This window comes from Papio anubis, chromosome 13, assembly GCF_008728515.1.
Source record: "Papio anubis isolate 15944 chromosome 13, Panubis1.0, whole genome shotgun sequence".
In the NCBI taxonomy this organism is placed as follows: Eukaryota; Metazoa; Chordata; class Mammalia; order Primates; family Cercopithecidae; genus Papio; species Papio anubis.
Genome location: NC_044988.1, coordinates 3,513,305 through 3,535,693, shown reverse-complemented (window position 1 = coordinate 3,535,693; position 22,389 = coordinate 3,513,305). Strand labels below are relative to the sequence as shown.

The window sequence follows — 22,389 nt, the reverse complement described above, 5'->3', positions numbered from 1 at the left end:
AAAGCTTCAACTTCCACCTCAACGAATTCTTTGTTGTTAATAGTTTTTTTTCTAAGAATAGCAGATGGTTCCCCCTGACCCCCAGCAGTGCTAATGAAATGACCACCACATGATAAAATGTTCAAACGGTGCAGTGTTTTTAGAAGATTAAATCAAGCACAGTCCCTGAGTAGTTCATAGGTTTTGTCATCAGCCCTACAGGAATTCTTTTCATACCGTCTCACATCCCCAGTCCCCAGTTAAAGAAGACCAAAGAGCTAATGTTTTATTTGTGGGGAAGGTTTTTACAGTTTTTATTTCTAATAAGATAATTGTTTTTTAACTCTTGTAGCTCTGCAGGGTATCTCCAGTTAGCTAATAGTTTGTGAACACATTCTTAAATCCCTTTAATTCTTTTTCATTCTTAAAATTTATATGCAACACATTTCTTTTGTCTTACTTAAAGCCAGGGAGGCATGGCTGCAGGTATGCACCTGTGGGAGCCTGGTTGAGTGTGCTTTCCTGAAGGTGTGCACCTGCAGCAGGCAGGACCTGGGTAAGGAGATGCTTTCCCCACAGGTGTTCACCTGTGGGACCCTGGGTGAGAGTGTGCTTTCCCACAGGTCTCAGCCACCTTTGCGGCTAGTCTTGTCAGCAGCCCGGCCATTGGAGCATATCTTTCTGCCAGTTATGGAGACAGCCTCGTTGTGCTGGTGGCTACAGTGGTGGCTCTTCTGGACATCTGCTTCATCTTAGTGGCTGTTCCAGAATCTCTGCCTGAGAAAATGAGACCGGTTTCCTGGGGAGCTCAGATTTCTTGGAAACAAGCGGACCCTTTTGCGGTAAATAAAAATATGGAAATATTTACTTTCCTAAATGTCTTTCTAAGCCAAGCAAATGAAAGTATGTATGTGCAGTCTCAAAGATCCTAGCAGTTGTTGAGTTATTTCTTTAGTAAAAATAGAAAAACAAAATTAATTGCAAGTAAGGGATTTAGTCTTTGTATTAAGAAACATAGAATTGGTACTTAAGCATGTCTTAAGGGAAGAGAGAGAAAATGTCTAGTTAATTCTTGATGAGAATTTGGGAAGAAAGTTTCTTCTTGCATGGTTGTTTTCATCCTTTTTAAACAAAATAAGTGAAAGTGATCATTTGAAGTGGTCATTTTCACTCATTTTAACTCAAAAAGGATAAATGCCTTTGGTTTGAATGAGTTATTTTAATTTTGACCAGAGATGTTTAATTTGTATGTTACAGATTATTGTTTTCTATGTCCGTCCCTCCCTGTCTCCCTCCCTCTCTCCCTCTCTCCCTCTCTCCCTCTCTCCCTCCCTCCCTCCCTCCCTCCTTCCCTCCTTCCCTCCCTCTCCTCTCCTCCACCCCCTTCTTTTTTTTTGGCATGGGAAGGTGATGTGTCACACAGCTGGAAAAAGTATCTTATGTCTCACCTTCTCTCTACCCTACCTGGTTTGAAATTGTTATTGGGGGAAAAAAAAATTTGTACACAAAGAAAAGAACCAGCGGTTTGGTTTTCACTTTTTGTCCCCCAAGTTTACCTTTCAGAAAAATTCATTTAATTAGTTAAAAATTACTTTTTCTAAAATACCACGAGCGCATGACCTAGGGATCCTGCCTGTTCGATTATTGTCACAATGTCAGACACCAAAAGAAATATTTAGAGAAGGAAGCCAGTAGTGGGGTTGGGAGCCAGCCAGTTAGGCTTCCCACCTTCTTTTGTAGTGATCAAGTTACACATCAAAGCTCCTCTGTGAAGTAGAGCTACTGTGGCTTACTTTTCAGGGCAATTGTGAGGATTATTGTTAATGTGTATAAATTAACTAGCGTAGTGTCTGTTGCCCAGCAAAGTCTCAACAAACATTAGCTGCTTTTGCTATTAATTACATAAAAGCTATGGTCTGATGACCTAGAAACTCTGCAGCACTTTCCATTCCTTTGGTATTAACTTACCATTTGGTTCTATTCAATAATCCTATGTATGTAAGAAGGATTTTTCAACAAGGTTGTAACATTCAACAAGTTCTTACCAGTTTGACCCTATGGCTGGAGCATACTTATCTGTCTACCAGATATACAGATAAATTGAATATGAACACTTTGAAGAATAGAGTGAATTTACATATATGGAAACCTCTGTACTGAATATGACTTTAAAGAAGTTACATTATGAATCGAGAGAAGTGATTTTCTTAAAAGGTTCTGTAGGAATGTATTTCCAGGTTTTGTTCATAGGAAGTTCAGGATCTGTTCAGGAATTTTAATCAGTGTGTTAACAAAGATGAATAAGTGTGTTTTGTGGGGGTTTTTTTCTCCTTTTTAGCTATATGATTTGAAATACATACCTCTGAAATTAAGACTTATAACTTTCTCAGAAAGATGGTGATAGAACTTCCTTTTATTACCATTTGACTTTTGTTATTCATCTTAATAGATCAAAATAATGAAGCTAATGTCCCAGAACATTGCCAACATAAATGGGTATTGGCATTTTAAGTGTGTTCTTTCTGCTTATTCTCAGTCGTTGAAGAAAGTTGGAAAAGATTCTACTGTCTTACTAATCTGCATCACCGTGTTTCTTTCATACCTTCCTGAAGCTGGACAGTATTCAAGTTTTTTTCTCTATCTTAGGCAGGTGAGTAGTGAGTGGCTAGTAGCCTTTCAATACCAGGAAAATCAAAGATGGAGATTTGTCTAAAGATATTTTGAGGAAACCACTGCAGAGGAAAAAACATGTGAACTTGCTTCTAGTTATAAATGTAGGTGCTGGCATATAATTACTAAACAGGGCACCTTTAATGCAATGATTTATAGTAAGATAATTACTGTGGAAAATTTTTTTTCTTGAGAATCAGAATTAGCAGAAACATAATTTATTTATTTATTTATTTATTTTTTTGAGACAGAGTTTTGCTCTTGTCCCCTAGGCTGGAGTCCAATGGCATGATCTTGGCTCACTGCAACCTCTACCTTCCAAGTTCAAACGATTCTCCTGTCTCAACCTCCTGAGTAGCTGGGATTATAGGCATGCACCACCATGCCCAGCTAATTTTTGTATTTTTAGTAGAAACAGGGTTTCACCATGTTGGCCAGGCTGGTCTCAAACTCCTGACCTCAAGTGATCCACCCGCCTCAGCCTCCCAAAGTGCTACGATTACAGGCATGAGCCACCATGCCCGGCCGGTTTTGTTTTGTTTTTTTTTTTTTTAAATAGACTATTTTTCTACAACAGTTTTAGGTTCACAGCAAAATTGAGAGTAAAATATGGAGATTTCCCATATATCCCCTATCCCCACACATGCATAGCCTCCTCCACTATCAACATCTGCCACCAGGGTGGGGAAATTTTTACAGCTGATGAACCTACATTGACAAATTATCTTAACATAAAGTCCACAGTTTACATTAGGGTTCATGCTTAGTGTTGTACATTCTATGGGTTTGGACAAATGTATGATGACATGATAACATGTATCCACCCTTACAGTATCAACACAGTGAATTTTCACTGCAAAAATCCCTTGTGCTATGCCTGTTCATCTCTCCCTCCACCACCAACCCCTGGCAACCACTGATCTCTTTATTGTCTCCATAGTTTTGCCTTTTTCATTCAGTATGTAGCCTTTTTAGATTGGTTTCTTTCAATTAATAATATGCATTTAATGTTCTTTCATGGCTTGATAGCTCATTTTGTTTTTGGCATTTGTTTGGATTTGCCACTGAATGACACCTTACTTGCTTCCAAGTTTTGACAGTTGTGCATAAAGCTGCTGTAACATTCATATACTGTAATGTTTTAAATCTTTAATAATATTAAATTTAACAGATGAAACTTATTTCAGACATGCCCTTGTTCCAAGTCTGACTGAAGCCAGCTTGCTGAGGCATCTTCAGTAGGTCATGGCTCAACTGCTGCTGTGGACTTCAGAGGGGCTCAAAAGCATTAATCAAAATCTTCCCTCTCTAGAGTCTTTTACACTTTAAAAAAATTTATACCCCATTTTGTCCCTCAAAACAGATAATTGACTTAAGGCAATTAAAAAAAAGAAAACCAAAAACCTCCCCTTTCCGACCGTTCTTCAGCTCTCTGGGATTGCTCAGACCTAAACTGCCTTCCATTGCATCCTGTGCTCTTTTACTGATTTCACTGCAAGGCAGGCCTTTTCCTAATGGTTTACTTTGACAGAGCAAGCTTCCTCCTAAGATAAATTCCTCTTTTTCTGGTGATATTTAAAAATGAAATATATTAAATTCTTCATTCTGATAGTTTTCCTAGGTCTTTTTCATTAGCCAGTTGTGTGCCTGGAAGCAAGACACTCATTTATGAAATGAGAACAATGTATATAATTTAATCCCATAATTTTTAAGGTCCTTTTCCTGAATTTTAATATAGGGCAAAATAATGTAACTTTTTTTTTTTCTTGAGACGAAGTCTCGCTTCGTTGCCCAGGCTGGAATACAATGGCGTAATCTTGGCTCACTGCAACCTCTGCCTCCCGGGTTCAAGCTGTTCTCCTGCCTCAGCCTTCTGAGTAGCTGGGATTACAGGTGTGCGCCACCACGTCTGGCTAATTTTTTGTATTTTTAGCAGAGATGGGGTTTCACCGTGTTGGTCAGGCTGGTCTCGAACTCCTGACCTGATGATCCGCCCACCTCGGCCTCCCAAAGTGCTGGGATTACAGGCATGAGCCACTGCGCCCAGCCCCAAAATAAGCTAACTTTTTAAAAACTTGATATTTAAGACTTAAAAGTTGTAGACATTTCAGAGATACTGTTATGGTCAGAGGCCTAGAAATCATTGCCTGGTTACTTTGGCTGCTTGTTAGAATCACCATGGGAGCTTTTAAAACATACCAGTGCCTGTGTCATACCTTCAGAGAGCCTGATTTAATTGGTTTCCAGTGGTCTTCCAGCATCTCACTGCTCTCCTTCCCTTGCTCTCCTTATCCCTTGTCTTTTGCTCACATCATGATTTTAATGTACAGGCAAAGTTGAAAGCCACTAGCTTTGCTAATGAGCAGTGCTGTATTGGTAGCATCAAAAGTCAGTCATTTTCTTTCATTTTTTATTACTTGATATCATATTTATCAATTTGTGGTTTGGGGATGGAGAGGATATATAAAACAACAGGTAGACATATAATAGAAAATGTCTGAAAATAAGTTGTTCCTGCTTATAACGATTTCTTATATCAGTTTTAGATATAAATTAGTGGTTACACAGGTTCAGCTTTCAGCACTGTCTTAATTTGCCACTGGTTTTATGAATTTTCCTCAACTTACTGTAATAGAACATAATATTCCTTATTATTTTATAGTATCTATATTACTAAAGTGTTTTCATTCCATTCCCTTAGGTCATAGGTTTTGGATCTGTTAAAATTGCAGCATTCATAGCTATGGTAGGAATTCTGTCTATTGTGGCTCAGGTGAGTATCATTTTATCTATACTTTAAAAATTAAAAAAAATCCTGATAACCATAGTTTCACAGGAAGCCACATATAAAAATACAGGGAGATATTCCCTGAACTGCTACCTCAGTCCCTCACCCCCTGCTATGGTAAGGTCTTGCACAGCTATAGTATACTACCAGATCAAGAAAACTGATGTGAATGTGGTCCACAAAACTATTCCTTCTTATATAATGTGTTGAGGTTATTTTCTTTTTTGAGGGTGTAATTTAGGGGAAATTTTTTATGTTTTTATTTAAAACAATGTTTTAAAAATTATGTCCTTGACCAGGCAGCCCAGCTTGGTGACTGGCATCCACTCCTTGTCTTCAGCCTTGCCTCTCTCAGCTCAGGGACCCTGGCCCGATGCCACTGCCTAAGCCTTCTCACCACAGTGGTTCCCCGTCCCAGGCCCCTGGGGGCCTCTGGCGCTCCCCTTGCACCGGTGTCATCTACCATTTAGTGTTTTCTCGGAGAAGATGATTTAGGAGAACTTTGATACAACTTTCCCTACTTTTTAGAATATTTTTCATAACCTCTGCTGGGTCAATTATTTTATTTGCTTTTACACCATCCAAAATAGTAAATAATTATAATCTATCTCTGGATTGCAAAATCAACTAAGAAAATGTTTCAGTGTTATTTTAATCTTGAAATGTGAGTAGAAGTGAAAAGCAGAAATGAAAATTGGTAACTGCTTCAACTCCTACTGTTCCCAGGACTGAAGAAATATGAATCAGAGCATTAAAATATATTCAGTGAAGGCCGGACATGGTGGCTCACACCTGTAATCCCAGCACTTTGGGAGGCCGAGGCAGGTGGATCACCTGAGATCAGGAGTTCCAGACCAGCCTGGCCAATATGGTGAAACCCTGTCTGTACTAAAAGTACAAAAATCAGCTGGGTGTGGTGGCACGTTCTTGTAATCCCAGCTACTCAGGAGGCTGATGCAGGAGAATCGCTTGAACCTGGGAAGTGGAGGTTGCAGGGAGCCGAGATGGTGCCACTGCACTCTAGCCTGGGTGACAGAGTACGACTGTCTCAAAAGAGAGGGGGGGAAAATATATACATATATAAAATTTTCAGTGAGTAAAGAGCATTAACCATTTCCCCATCTATTGTAAATACAGTACCAGAAAAGGTGAAGCATATTGTCCTCAAATTAATTCACTGTTGTGCTGAGGCACATTCACTGTATTGTGTGGTACTGCCTACAGGTTGTTTCCCTGAAATGGCTACCAGGGAAGCAGAGCATTCTTCTGTGGTAACCCTCTCTCAGGGAGAAATGAGAAGGCTGCAAAACTGCTTTACGAAAATACTCCATTTGACAAGGCTTATGGGAATGCATCAAGGCAAAGGCCATTTTTGTTTTTGTTGAAATGTGTTGCAAATGTAAATTATGTTAACCTTTCAAGTTGATCATTTTGGTTTTTTACAAAATCAAACATTAACTCTAGTTAGTTAGCCCAGCCATCTTTTTTTTTTTTGAGATGGAGTCTCCCTCTGTCACCCAGGCTGGAGTTGGAGTGCAGTGGTGTGATTTCGGCTCACTGCAACCTCCACCTCTCGAGTTCAAGTGATTCTACTGCCTCAGCCTCCCAAGTAGCTGGGACTACAGGTATGCGCCACCATACCTGGCTAATTTTTGTATTTTTAGTAGAGACAGGGTTTCACTGTGCTGGCCAGGCTGGTCTCGAACTCCTGACCTCGTGATCTGCCTGCCTCGGCCTTCCAAAGTGCTGGGATTACAGGCGTGAGCCATTGCACCCGGCCAGCCCAATCATCTTTTATCCAATCCCTTTTCAGACTGTCTCACTCTAGTTATATTTAGCAGAGTATATATTTGTTAAAATCAAACTTACATCAATTCCAACTTCATAACCTTCCAGCAGAAGCTCTTATGTTCTGTAAATGTTTAGCAGGAGTTTGCTATTCACAGATATTTAAGTGATTAGCATTTCTCCAAAGAGACTGAGGCTGTCCCTGTCAATCATGGTAACTGGTGAACAGTTGTGATATTCTTTCGGGAAGTGCCAGCAGAGCACCAGGTAGACAGGCTTCTTAGGGAGGGGGCTGAAAGCGTTGAGCCCCAGGTCAGGCTGGGAGCCCCCAACACTCCACCCCTGTAGAGAGTCATCAGTTCTGTCCAGACTCTGAAGTCGCAGATCAGGCAGTGTGCCCTTAGAGGTCCCTGGTCATCAGGGAAAGGTCTTCACACACAGAGCTTGTATTTTAATTCTGTGTGTTGATGTGGTTTTTCAGAGTTGTCTCCTTTAATTTGCAGACGGCCTTTCTTAGCATCTTGATGAGATCATTAGGAAATAAGAATACTGTTCTCCTTGGCTTGGGCTTCCAGATGCTCCAGTTAGCCTGGTACGGTTTCGGATCTCAGGCCTGGTAAGCCTCACTCTTAGATTCTCATAAACTGCCAGACAGATGCCTCTTAGGGAGCTTGGGGTGGATGGGTATGATGAGAAGGAAGCAAGGGTTATTTTACTGGTTTGGTGTATTCAACGTTGCAGAAACCATTAGGCTTTAATTTGGGGAAATGTGTAGCTAGATAACAGGATTATTTATAAAGACTGCCTTCATGTCATTGGACTTTCACAGAATTGTTCCTTAATTGAACGTATCTCTCTCTTCCCTCCAGCCCCCAAATAAAGTTTTATGTCTACTTTTTAAAGCATATGCCAGTTTTTTTTTTTTTCCTTCCCTGAGACGGAGTCTCACTCTGTTGCCCAGGCTGGAGTGCAGTGGCACGATCTCAGCTCACTGCAACCTCTGCCACCTGAGTTCGAGCAATTCTTCTGCCTCAGGCTCCTGAGTAGCTAGGATTACAGGCGTGTACCACCACGCCCAGCTAATTTTTGTGTTTTTAGTAGAGACGGGGTTTCACCATGTTGGCCAGGCTGATCTCGAACTCATGACCTTGCGATCTGCCCGCCTCAGCCTCCCAAAGTGCTGGGATTATAGGCATGAGCCACCTCACCTGGCCACATACACCAATTTTGAGACACTGAATATAGTCAAAAGCAAAACAAAAAGATACAAAAAAATGACTGATTATGGCAAGCTTCACTATCATTGACTATCATTAGCTATCATTAATTGAGTGACCTTGGGGCAATAACATCACCTTAATAAATCATTTGAGTTTGAACACAAAGATTTCTTCCAAAACCATGTGCATTCTGCCGTAGTTATTACTACCATATTAGATTCCCATAAACAGCAAGGAAGGTCAAAATAAGCTCAGTGGAATAAGAAAAAATAGAAGGAATTGTGAGTTTTGTTTTGTTAATGTGGCAGGTTTCTCCATGTGCCTGGTGGGCAAATGCAGAAATGCCATCTCCATTTTAGATGGTAGAGCTGGTCCTTACTTTGGACACATAAACAGACAACATAATTTAGAGAAACTAGAATTGCCTTAGTTATCAGTGTTTAGTTTGGGGAGTAAGTACATGTGCCCATTCGGAATTTCAGAATTTCATTTGATCCGCTTGTTTTTTTTTGTTTGTTTTGTTTTTTTTTTTTGAGAGGGTCTGGTTCTGTTGCCTAGGCCAGAGTACAGTGGCACAATCATGGCTTACTGCAGCCTCAAGCTCCCAGGCTCAAGCGATCCTCCCTCCTGAGTAGCTGGGAGTATGTACATGCACCACCACGCCTGGCTAATATTTTGATTTTTTTTTTTTTTTTTTTGTACAGATAAGGTCTCATGTTGCCCATGCTAGTCTTGAACTCCTGGGCTCAAGCAATCCTCCTGGCTTGGCCTCCCGAAGTGCTGGGATTACAGTCATGAGCCACTGCCCGTAGCTGTCTGTGACTTTTTACCAGATTAACTTGTTTGATTCTCCTTGTTCTTTTTGATTTTGCTCCTGTGAACTTTGGTTCAGTGGGTGATTTAGTCACATCCATGCAGTGTTAAAAAGACTGTCATCATGTAAGGTTTTTCTTTTTCAGTAATGACCATCCCAAAGTTGGGGCCTCACTTTACTCACTCACACTTCATACTGTTAAAACTCTTTTATTGAGAGAAGGACAAAGGTCTAAAGAGGAAAGCAGGGTCTGTTTTTCCAGTTGGAGGCACACCATGCTGTTGAGGGGTAGCAAACTGTGTAGCTCAAGGGCAGTGTGAAGGTGAGCCTTTGCGAGGTACAAAGAAAAAATGAGAAGTCAGTGGAGAAAATGTGATATTTATAGAAACAAAAATCTCCTTGCGAACTTCATTGAGGTTATGTCTAAAGACGGCAATAGGGAGACCAGGGAGAAGAAAAGTTTGTAAAAGAAGTAAAATCAATCAACAAAGGTTTCCTGGCCCTTCTGTCTGCATCCTAGGCCATTAGTTTTCTACAATGTGATGTGTAACCTTGTAGGTTTAAAAAAGAATGCATTTTTAGAGACAAAAAAATAAGTAAAATGTAACAGGAGAAAACAGAAGGCATTTGTACTTTTGCCACTGATTGCATTTTGAATAGTGAGCTCTTTGAGGCTGGCCTGCTGCCTGACTGTGCCTGTCCTGTCATTGCAGGATGATGTGGGCAGCAGGGACCGTGGCCGCCATGTCCAGCATCACATTTCCAGCAATCAGTGCCCTCGTCTCTCGGAATGCAGAGTCAGATCAGCAAGGTGAGGTCACTGCCCGCCCTTGTTTTTCTCCTTCAGTGGGAGACCTCCCTACTAGAAGCCGGAGAAGCTCTGAGTTCTCCCCATCGACAGCAGGAGCTGACAGCCATGTGGCCCCTTCTCAAGGATCATACCTATTTTCTTTGTCAGATAGAAACATTCTGTTTTCCTCTCTGCTTTAATCTTACACTTACATTTTTTAAAGCTAGACTTAGCAGTTCAGATTACTAACAATTAGAACTATTAATATTCCCTTTTCAGTTTTGATACCTCTTTTCTTCTTTAATGTCACAATTAAGCAGACTATAGTCACATTTTAACAGATGTCTATTAAATAATGAAAAACCAGTTAACCACGAGTTACTTAATTACTTTATTCACTAAAATGTATTTGGAATAACTCATAGTCTGTGAGCGTAATTTAGAAAATAGTACTTGAGAGTAGTAAGAAAAAGTCTGTGTGGTTGTTGATAGTTAGACGTTGAGTGAGAGATTAAATTAAAATTAAGACTGCTATGTGGAAAATAGCTTTCCACCATCTAGATCCATATCTCATCCTTCCCGTGCTTCTGCTTCCCTTCCTGTCCTGTCTTGTCCTGTCCTCCCTTCCTCCCTCTTTTTCCACCCTTCCTACCCCCCCCCTCCCCCCCCCCCCCCCCCCCCCCCCCCCCCCCCCCCCCCCCCCCCCCCTCCTCTCCCCCCACCTCCCACAGGGTCTCACTCTGTCACCCAGGCTGGAGTGTAGTGGTGCGATCTTGGCTCCCTGCAGCCTCCGCCTCCTGGGCTCAAGTGATCTCCCAGTCAGCCTCCCAAGTACCAGGGACTAGAGATGCACACTACCATGCCCAGCTAATTTTTTTGTATTTTTAGTAGAGATGGGGTTTCACCATGTTGCCCAGGCTGGTCTCAAACTCCTGGGCTCAGTTTACCTGCCTTGGACTCTCAAAGTGCTGAGATTACAGGCGTGAGCCCCCGTGCCTGGCCTGCTTTCCTTTCAAGCAGTTCCCATGGCTAGATTTAATCCCTTTCCTTCTCTATCTGCTAATGGCTCACCTCATTGTATTCAGGAAAAAGTAGTAGAGAATTTTAGAGGGAGAAAAAATTTTAATGCCTAAGAGCCCTTTAAAAAGTTTTAGTAAAAAACTATATTGGAAAGGATAGTTTATTCATTGCTTTTTTTTTTCTATATCAGAAGTTAGATATCTTACTCATATTCATTGTTAAATATTGTCCCTTGAAGACCACACATTCTGTATGTCGTCACTCCTGACTACAGTAACTCACTTGGCTTGCATCCTCAGGGAGGTGCTGTGTCTGAAGTGAAGATGTGACCCATCCGTGGAGGACTGTCACTGCCTTGGCATCTGACAGACACCATCCTGTCATTTGGGGCATGGATTTTCTTTTGACTGTTTTTATACTTACTCATGTCAATATACATGTTTCTGAATGTCAGCATATAAAAGTTTTGGAACACATTGTATTAGGCTGAATTATATACTACCATTTTTGATTTACAGAAACATTCATTTCATACAGTTCAAGCTAACTTTTTACTTGCTATGTTAGAAAGCATTTGGCACTTCTGGGTTTTTCAGTATAGGTCTCTAGGGAGACAGGCCTGGAATACACCTGGGAAGATGAAGTCTGCCTAGTGGGGACTGATCTGTATTCCTGAGACCAGGGCTGCCAGAGGTGAAGAGCAGGTTTTTGTTGTGAAAGCACCAGAAATGACCAGAGCAGGGAAATCTCAGTTGACAGAAAAGTGGAAATTGCCTGAAATGGGAGGATATTAAAGTTTTGGATTTTATTTTATAATGGATGAAGTCTTCCTAATCTACTTTCATTAGCATGCTTTCTCCTCAGTCTTGCCAAATTAGTATATCTTGGTTGTGAGAAAGTACTGTTCACCTCCAAATCTTGTGATGCCTTTCCGAGAAGACTGGCATTCTTTTCTTTGTTCTGATTTAGGAGTTGCCCAGGGGATCATAACTGGAATAAGAGGACTATGCAATGGCCTGGGGCCAGCACTGTATGGCTTCATATTCTACATGTTCCATGTGGAACTGACTGAGTTGGGCCCGAAATTGAATTCTAACAACGTTCCCCTGCAGGTAATTTGGTCGTAAGTCTAGTTTTGTAACAACAGTTATGTATGATTATAGCAAAATCCTGTGACCTTAAATTTGGAGAGCATTCTTACTTGTATGTTACTATATTTTATTTGACAGCAATAAGTATTGTGTTCATTGCTTCTCAGGATCAGGGAGGGGTCATTTTAGTGATTTAATTAATATCTTATGTAAAAGATACGTCTTAACTTTGTTCAGATTCTGTTTTCACCTACACAATCACTATGCTATTCTCTGGCTAAGCCCAGACCAGTTAAAATTTGAAATGACCTAAAAATCCAGCTAAAAATTGAGCTAAGGTACTTTTTGTGCTATTTATTTGAAATTTCTTCCTTTGTTCCCTCTAAGCCATATTTAGTATAGATATCTATATAAAGCTGGAATTAATGTTAACGTACAAAGGTGCATGATCTGAAGTCATAGGATGGGATTATAGGTTAACAGCTGTTGCTTAAAAGCTTACAGTTTTGCTGAAGCTATTTAGAAGTGGTACAGAAAGCAGTTAATTAGTTGCCCTTTTTCATATTCCAAACACCAAGCTCTAGTGGAGTTTGCCTTGACATTTAATGAAACATTTGCTTATGAGAATATGATTCACTTTTTGGTGGTGTGTTTTTTTGGGTAATCTAGGAATAATTTCGAGTTAAAAGACTAACTGTATTCTTGGTCTCCATTTGTTTTCCACATCCATCAGGGAGCTGTCATCCCAGGCCCACCATTTTTATTTGGGGCATGTATAGTCCTTGTGTCTTTTCTGGTTGCCTTATTCATTCCTGAATACAGTAAAGCCAGTGGAGTTCAAAAACACAGTAACAGCAGCAGCGGCAGCCTGACTAACACCCCAGAACGGGGCAGTGATGAGGACATTGAACCACTGCTGCAAGATAGCAGCATTTGGGAGCTCTCTTCATTTGAGGAGCCTGGGAATCAGTGCACTGAGTTGTAAACTCGGCAGAAGGTGGGATTCTGCATACGCCATCTCTGAGAGCCATGGAGGGAGCCACACCCCTGGTGACTTCATGGTGCTGGATGGGAGATGCTAGCGGCATCCTTCAGGGCCAAGTTTGATAAATACCACCACCATCGTTCTGCTCTTCCTCCTCTTGTTTTTTTTTTTTTCTCTTACATTTTTTTTTCCTGTTTATACATTAGAATAAGATAAGATTTGAAATACTTCCCTGCAAATAATGTGCAACTCTCAAGGTGAAACTCAAATAGAAAAAGTGATCTCTCTGGTAGAAAGGATGGCTTTCCTGTAAGACTGTAGACTAAGTGACAGCAGTCTTTCCATGCCCTTTTCAGCAAAAGGTACAGAACTATAGTGGGACTGCCATCTCTGGCAAGATTTCAGGTAAAGAATGTCTTCTTAATTTCTACCTTGCTGTTTCTCTGAATCAGCCCATAGGTGTTGATGAGTGGCCACTCTTAAGAGTCACTCAGTATCAGGGATCTATTGTCTTTGTTCAAAGGTCAAATAAAAACCTAGTCTCCTTTTATTCTACTTCCTATTCTTGGCTAGAATGAAACTCAGCATATATACACTTCTGGACATAAATAATATTGAATAGTGATTACCTTTACTAGATGAAAGAAATTTTTATTACAAACTTAAATCATGTAAAACTCACAACGCAGATTCCTGGACCTAGTGTCCTGGTTTGGTCCGAGGTGATTTTACAGAAGAAAAAAACAACTCAAGCATTCTGGTGACAACACAGAAATTGTAGGCTGCTTCTAAGAAAGTTAGTAACAATTTGGAAATTCCTAAGTAGGATGAGAGTTAATAACTGGATACAAGTGAAGTTTATATCCAAGTTCAAACTCATAGGCATCATTATGATTTGCTTCTTCCTATGTCTCCCATGTCCTGCTTCTCATCCATTACACTCCTGCCTTAACTGCTCTGTTGTAGTATGCATTTGTTTTTAATTCATCTTTATTTCAATCTGTTTGACTTTCAAATCGCATGGGAATATGCACATTAAGTTGCTTTCTAAAATAAGGTTTTATGAAGCTGAGTTTCATGATAAGTGTCTTGCTGTTTTTTGAGATGTTTTATGGACAAAGAAAACTTTACAGATTTATATGTATTTTGCTGCACCGGTAAATGGACCATTAACTAGGGCCCACCTTTAACAGAGCACTCCTTTGAAAGTTTTATAGGTATGAAATATATGTAGATATTTGTAAAGGGTTTTAATTTTTTTCTGATGGGGTGCTGTGTAAATCTTGTATTTATAAATGTAATGAAGGTATTGACAGAAAAAATATATACAACTTTTATAAAGGATTGTGTACTGACTGAATACATTTAAAAGAAAATATATTTTGAAACCTGTTCTGCTATGAACAGAGATAACATATCTTTTTACTATGCTATTGGTTTTTAGGTTAAGCTTCTTAATGCATAATAAATTTACAGTGGATACTTTTATGTCTTTTGTGTCTTTTTTTTTAAAGCAAATAGTATCATTGCTCTTTTGTGTTCTCTGTTGGGTGGGTTTCAGTTAAACTGAGTTGTAATCTTTCAGCTGATGCAAAAGGTTTGTATTTTCAAAAAAATTTTATTTTTAACAAAATTCCTTCAAAGTCTCCCTTCAAAAACATCATAACTACAGATGCTCCTTGACTTACCGATGGGGTTCCAATCCTGATAAGCCCATTGTAAGTTGAAAATATCATATGTTGCAAATGCATTTGATACAGCTTAGAAGCTTCAGCACTTTCATTATCAGCATGGTAGAGTATTGGTTGGTTACCCTCCTGATTGCATAGTGATTGGGAGCTGCAGCTCACTTGCCACTGCTTAGTGTCATGAGAGAGTATCATACCACACATTGCTAGCCTGGGAAAAAAATAAAAATTTGAAGTATGGTTTCTACTGAATGTGTATCACTTTTATACTGTCATGAAGTTGGAGACCATCTGTATTTTTATTTTTAAAAAACAGGGACAGAACAGAAATGCGTATATCCATGTTCACAGCATTCATAACAGCCAAAAGATGGAAAAAAGAACCTAAGTGCCCATTGACTGATGATGAATGGATAAACAAAATAGGTATATCCATACAGCAAACTATTATTCAGCCTTGAAAAGGAAGGAAATTCTGACATATGGTGCAAAATGGATGAGCATTTAACACATTATGCTAAGTGAAACAAGACAATCACAAAAAGACAAATACTGTATTGTGCCACTTAATGATATGCCTAGAGTAGTTACATTCAGAAAGCAGAGTAGTGCTCACTATGGGGAGGGAGAAGTAGGAAGCTGTTATTTAATGGGTACAAAGTTTCATTTTGCAAGGTAAGAAAAGTTCTGAGATGGTAATGGTAGGTTGTACAAAAGTGTGAAAGTGTACTTAATGCCACTGGACTGTATCCTTAAAAATGATTAAAAGGATAACTTTATATGTATATTTTACCACCATTTGAAATAAATGCTCTCATGGCATCTTTTTTATCATTGCTTATCACAATTGCAGTTACTTTACCCATTTTAACAAATATCCCAGCATGACAAACATCTTTTAAAATTAGTTTTAAATTTCGAAAAGATTTACCATTTCAACCATTCTAAAGTGTACAATTCTATGTTTTAAATATATTCACAAGGTTATGCCTGAACTTTACTTTTCCCAAAAAGAAATCCTGTGCCTTTTAGCATTCACTCTCAATCCTCCCTTTCCCCTCCCCTGGCAACCGTTAATCTACTTTGTCTCTCGAAATTTGCCTGTTTCGAACATTTCATATGAATGGAGTCATGCAGTATATGACCTTTTGTGTCTGGCTTCTTTCACATGTTTTCAAGGTTCATTCATGTTATAGTATGTCCAAATTTTATTCCTTTTTAAGGCTGAATAATACTCCATTGTATATACATACACGTTTTAAAAATTCATTTATCAGGTGATGGGCATTTGAACTTTCTCCCTCCTTTTGGCTATTATGAATAATCCTGTGGTGAACATTTGTGTACAAGTTTTTGTGCAAACATGTTTTGAATTCATCATAGGTATATAGTTGGGAGTTAGATTGCTGGGTTCTGTAGTAACTTTACTGTTTGAAAAACCACCGAACTGTTCTGTGCAGCAGTTGCACACTTCAGTTTCCATCAGCAGTGTAGGAAGGCTCCAATCTCTATATCCTTATTAACACTTGTTATTTTCTGTTTTGTTGGTTATAGCCATCTAGTGGGTTTGAAATGATCTCTGTGTGTGTGTGTGTGTGTGTTTTGAGATGGAGTCTTGCTCTGTCACCCAGGCTGGAGTGACTGCCACTTCCACCTCCTGGGTTCAAGCAATTCTCCTGCCTCAGCCTCTTGACTAGCTGGGATTAGGCACTCACCACCACGCCTGGCTAATTTTTGTATTTTTAGTAGAGACAGGGTTTCACCATGTTGGCTGAGCTGGTTTCAAACTCCTGACCAGGTGATCCGCCCACCTTGGCCTCCCAAAGTGCTGGGATTACAGGCGTGTGCCACCGCACCCGGCCCCTCATTGTGGTTTTGATTTGCGTTTCTCTTAATGCCTAACCAAGTTCGGCATCTTTTCATGTGTGTGTTTGCCATTTGTATATTGTCTTTGGATAAATTTATTTGAGTCCTTTTCTCCGTTTTCCAATTCTGTTGTTGCATTATAAACATAGTTCATGTATTCTGGATATTATTTCTATCAGATACATGATTATCAGATACATGGTTTGCAGTATTTTTTCACATTATGTGGGTTGTCTTTTCACTTTGTTGATGGTACCCTTTCATGTACAAGGTTGTAGTTTTTGATGAAATCAAGTTTAGCAATTTTTTTCTGTTGTTGCTTGTGCTTTTGGTGTCATGGCTAAGAATAAATACATTACCAAATCCAGGGTCATGAAGATTGTGTGTTCCTCCTATAGTTTTACGTTTTAGTTCTTATGTATTTAGTTCTTTAACTCATCATGAGTGGGTTTTTGTATAAGATGTCAGGTAGGAGTCTGGCTTCATTCTTCTGTGTCTGGGTATTTGTAATCTCAGTACAGCGTTGAAGAGACTATACTTTCTCCATTGAATGGTCTTAGCACCTCGTCTAAAAAGGTGACCATAGATAGATATATGGATTTGTTTCTGGATTTTTTATTCTATCCCATTGGTCAATATGCCTATCCTTATGCCCAGCACCACGACTTTAATTACTATAGCTTTTATGTGGTAATTGTTGAAATTAGGAGGTATGAGTCTTCCACCTTTGTTTTCAGTATTGTTTTGGCTATTCAGTATCCCTTGTGATTCCTTATGAATTTTAGTTTTGGCTTTTCCATTCTTCCCTGCGTGCTCTCCTCCTCCCCCACCACCAAAAAAAGAAGAAAAAAAAAAGGGGGATTTTGATAGAGATTGTATTGACTATAGATCACTTTGGGTAGTACGATCGTCTTAACAGTATTAAGCCTTCCTGCACATGAACGTGAGATGTCTTTCCATTTATGCCTCTAATTTCTTTCAGTAATGAGTTGTAGTTTTTAGTGTACAAGTCTTGTTCCTCCTAGCTTAAATTTATTCCTGAGTATTTTTTTCCTTTTTGATGCTATTGAAAATTGAATTATTTTCTAGATTTCATTTTCAGGTTGTTCATTGCTAGTGTATAGAAATATAACTGATTCTGGGCCGGGCGCGGTGGCTCAAGCCTGTAATCCCAGCACTTTGGGAGGCCGAGACGGGCGGATCACGAGGTCAGGAGATCGAGACCATCCTGGCTAACACGGTGAAACCCCGTCTCTACTAAAAAATACGAAAAATCTAGCCGGGTGAGGTGGCCGGTGCCTGTAGTCCCAGCTACTCGGGAGGCTGAGGCAGGAGAATGGCGGGAACCCGGGAGGCGAAGCTTGCAGTGAGCCGAGATCGCGCCACTGCAGTCCAGGCCGGGCGACAGAGCGAGACTCCGTTTCCACAAAAAAAAAAAAAAAAAAAAGAAATATAACTGATTCTTGTGTGTTGATCTTGTTTCCTACCATTTTGTTGAATTTCTTTACTCCAGTTGTGTGTGTGTGTGTGTGTGTGTGTGTATTCTTGAGGACTTTCTATGCATTAGGTCACGTCATCTGCAAATAGAGATAATTTTACTGCTTCCATTCTAATTTGAATGTCTTTGGATTTATTTTTCTTGCCTAATTTTCTGGTTAGAACTTCCAGTACATTGTTTTATAGCAGTGTCAAAAGCAAGCATCCTTGTCTTATTCATGATCATAGAGGGAAAGCTTTCAGTTATTCACCAATGAGTGTATTAGTTGTGAATTTTTCATAGACACATTTTATCATGTGGGAAGTTCCCCTCTAGTGCTAGTTTGAAATAGGAAGTTCAGTGTTTCTATCATGAAAGAGTGTTGAATTTTGTCAAACGCCTTTTTTTTTTTTTTTTTTTTTGGCAGCAGCAGCAGATGTGTGTTCATGTGATTTCCCCCCCCTCATTCTATTAATGTAGTGTATTACATTGATTTTCATATGTTGACTCACCCTTACATTATTGAGATAGACCCCACTTGTTCATAGTGAATAATAACTTTAATATGCTGCTGGATTCAGTGTACTAGAATTTTTTGATGTTTGCATCTATATTCATAAAGGATATTAGCTGGTAGTTTTCATTCTTAGAAGGTCTGTCTGGCTTTGATATCAGGGTAGTGTTTGCCTCAAAATGAGTTAGGAAATGTTTCCATTTGTTTTGTGGAAGAGCTTGAGAAATATTTAATACTTTTTAAAGCATTTGATAGAATTCACTGAAGCCATCTGATCTCTTTACTCCAGTAGCAACTATGTTAGAGTGTTACACATGTTATTGAAACCGGTAACATAGAATTGTCAACTGTAAATGTTAAGGAGGCAGCTGAGTGAGTGAAATAAGAACTCCAAGTCAGTGGGCAGTGGTTCTCAAACTTCAGCATGCGTCAGGGCTCATTAAACACAGATTCCTGGTGACACCATCAGAGATACTTAATAGGCTGGGATGCTTAAGAACCTGAATGTCTTAACAAGTTCCCAGGAAATGCCAGTGTTGCTGGTCCTAGGATCACAGTTTGAGAACTACTCTAAGGTATTGTAAGGGTGACAACAGCAGTTTCCCCAGGGCTGAAGGAACAAAGGGTGTAAGTTTGAATTATTGCAACTTACAGAAGGGTCCCTATGTAATTGAGTCAGACGTCTGAGGAGGGGCCACCTGCTGGTTGGTGGTGGTATTTCTAGGTTTAGAGAAAAGGTCCATGAGGGGTAGTGGCTGGGGCTGGCACAGTGTACCTAATTTGCATATGTTGGAAAAACTGCAAAACTGCTAACTCAGTTCAGCTGCAGCTATGGGAGGGAACTGCCTTTGCCAGGGTGAAGGAGCATTGTTGGAATTAAGCTGTGAGAAGCAGACGGGAAGCAGTCAGTGCCTCCTCCTCTTCAGTTTGCAGTCTCCCTCTAGTGTCCTCTGTTGGTAGAACTAACAGCCAGTTGACAAAGAAATGGGTATGCCGAGCAGAGGACGACAGAAGAATTGAGGGACTGAATCATTGGTACCATCAACATACCTGCTACGTGTGTGTGCGTGCTTTTGTGCAGCCATCAACTGGCTCCATTTTCCGTCAAACGAGGTACCAGATAGTGGGGGACTGCTGTCAAGATACCCGAAAATGTGGACGTGACTTTGGAACTGAGTAACAGGCAGAGATTGGAACAGTTTGGAGGGCTCAGAAGAAGAAAGGAAAATGTGGGAAAGTTTGGAGCTTCTTAAGAGACTTGTTGAATGGCTTTGACCAACATGCTGATAGAGATATGGACAACGAAGTCCAGGCTGAGGTGGTCTCAGATGGAGAGGAGCAATGTGTTGGAAACCGAATGTGACTCTTCCTATGTTTTAGCAAAGAGACTGGCAGCATTTTGCCGTGGCTCTAGAGATCTGTGGAACGTTGAATTTCAGAGAGATGATTTAGGGTATATGGTATAAGAAATCTCCAAGCAGCAAAGGGTTCAAGAGGTGATTTAGGTGCTGTTAAAAGCATTCAGTTTTATGTATTCACAAAAATATGGTTTGGAATTGGCACTTTACGTTTAAAAGAGAAGCAGAGCGTAAAAGTTCAGAAAATTTGAAGCCTGACAGTGCAATAGAAAAGAAAAAAACAATTTTCTAAGGAGAAAATCCAGCTGGTTGCAGAAATTTGCGTAAGGAGGAGCCAAATGATAATCACCAAGGCAATGGGGAAAATGTCTCCAGGCATGTCAGAAGTCTTCATGGCAGCCCCTCCTATCATAGGCCCAGGGGCCTAGGAGGAAAAAATTGTTTCCTCAGCCAGGCCTAGGACCTTGCTGCTTTGTGCAGTCTCGGGACTTGGTGCCCTGCATCCCATCTGTGGCTAAAAGGGGCCAATGTACAGTTGAGGCCGTTGCTTCAGAGGGTGCAAGCCCCAGGCCTTGCTGGCTTACATGTGGTGTTGGGCTTGCGGGTACACAGAAGTCAAGAATTGAAGTTTGGGAACCTCCACCTAGATTTCAGAGGATGTATGGAAATACACGGATGTCCAGGCATACGTTTTCTACAGGGGTGGTGCTCTCATGGAGAATCTCTGCTTGGGCAGTGCGAGAGGGAAATGTGTGGTTACAGCCCCCAGAGTCCCCACTGGGGCACTGCCTAGTGGAACTGGGAGAAGAGGGCCACCGTCCTCCAGACCCCAGAATGGTAGATCCACCTACGGCTTGCACTGTGTGCCTGGAGAAGCTGCAGACAACCCCTGCAAAGCCACAGGGGTGGAGCTGCCCTAAGCTGTGGGAGCCCACCTCTTGCATCAGAATGCCCTGGAGGTGAGACGTGGAGTCAAAGGAGATCATTCGGAGCTTTAAGATTTGGCTGCCTTGCTGGATTTTGGACTTGCATCAGTCCTGTAGCCCATTTGTTTTGGCCAGTTTCTCCCATTTGCAACAGGTGTATTTACCCAATGCCTCTACCCACATTGTATATAGGAAGTAACTAACTTGCCTTTGACTTTACAGGCTCATAGGTAGAAGGGTCTTGCTGCCTTGTGTCAGATGAGACTTTGGACTCAGACTTCTGAGTTAATGCTGGAGTTAGTTAAGGCTTAAGGGGACTGTTGGAAGGGCATGATTGTATTTTGAAATGTGAGGACATGAGATTTGGGAGGGGCCAGGGGCAGAACAATACGATTTGGCTGTGTACCCACCCAAATCTCATCTTGAATTGGGGTTCCCGTAATCCTGTGTCATGGGAGGGACCTGGTGGGAGGTAAATGAATCATGGGCGTGGTTATACCCATGCTGCTCTTCTCGTGACAGTTCTCACAAGATCTGATGGTTTTATAAGGGGCTTTCCCCCCTTTTGCTTGGCACTTCTTCCTGTCAGCATGTGAAGGACTTGTTTGCTTTCCCTCCATCATGATTTTAAGTTTCCTGAGGCCTCCCCAGCCCTGTGGAACTGTGGTGTGAAATAAACTTTATAAATTACCCTGTATTGGGCAGTTCTTTATAGAAGCATGAGAATGGACTAATATACCTTTCTCTAAATGTAGAAAAGACAACCACCACACTGCACACATATCTAGCAATGAAGACGGAGCAGGCATGAACAAAGTATACTCTTTATTCAACTATAATCCTTTGCAAAACTGAATTGGAATGTTTAAAAACCTTCATCATAGAATTTTTGTGTTTCCCGAGCATTATACATCCAAAGGAGCTGCTCTTTTATGTTGGAGAGGCAAGATGTTGCTAGGTCTTTTCTCCCCTGTTCTGTTAACATGTGTATGTTCATGTCATTACTGTATTCAGTGTTTCACCAAGGCATCCATGTGATTCCACTGCTAGGTGATAGAGTCTGAAGGCAGTGGCTGTTTCCTCCATCTAGGCTTGTTTTGTTTGTTTTGAGACAGAATCTCGCTCTCACCCAGGCCGGGGTGCAGTGGCACCATCTTGCATCTTCGCTCACTGCAACCTCCACCTCCCAGGTTCAAGTGATTCTTGTGCTTCACCCTCCCAAGTAGCTGGGATTACTAGACGTGCACCATCCCTGGCTAATTTTTTTTTTTTTTTTTTTTTTTTTTTTTTTTGGTATTTTAGTAGAGACAGGTTTTGCCATGTTGGTCAGGCTGGTCTCGAACTCCTCACCTAAGGTGATCCGCCTGCCTGGGCATCCCAAAGTGTTGGGATTACAGGCGTGAGCCACCGAGCCC

The 22,389-nt window shown here is 40.7% G+C and overlaps 1 protein-coding gene across 1 annotated transcript in view; it reads left to right on the top strand.

Annotated features, from left to right (window-relative positions):
- MFSD14B (major facilitator superfamily domain containing 14B) overlaps window positions 1–14,633 on the top strand; it is a 77,421-nt gene extending 62,788 nt beyond the window's left edge. The window contains exons 6-12 of the mRNA XM_003912003.5: window positions 603–821; window positions 2,516–2,629; window positions 5,351–5,422; window positions 7,729–7,841; window positions 9,973–10,070; window positions 12,039–12,181; window positions 12,894–14,633. Coding sequence (XP_003912052.2) covers window positions 603–821; window positions 2,516–2,629; window positions 5,351–5,422; window positions 7,729–7,841; window positions 9,973–10,070; window positions 12,039–12,181; window positions 12,894–13,145 — 1,011 coding nt within the window. The 3' untranslated portion in view covers window positions 13,146–14,633. The remainder of the gene's footprint in view (window positions 1–602; window positions 822–2,515; window positions 2,630–5,350; window positions 5,423–7,728; window positions 7,842–9,972; window positions 10,071–12,038; window positions 12,182–12,893) is intronic.
- Window positions 14,634–22,389: the final 7,756 nt, after the last annotated feature.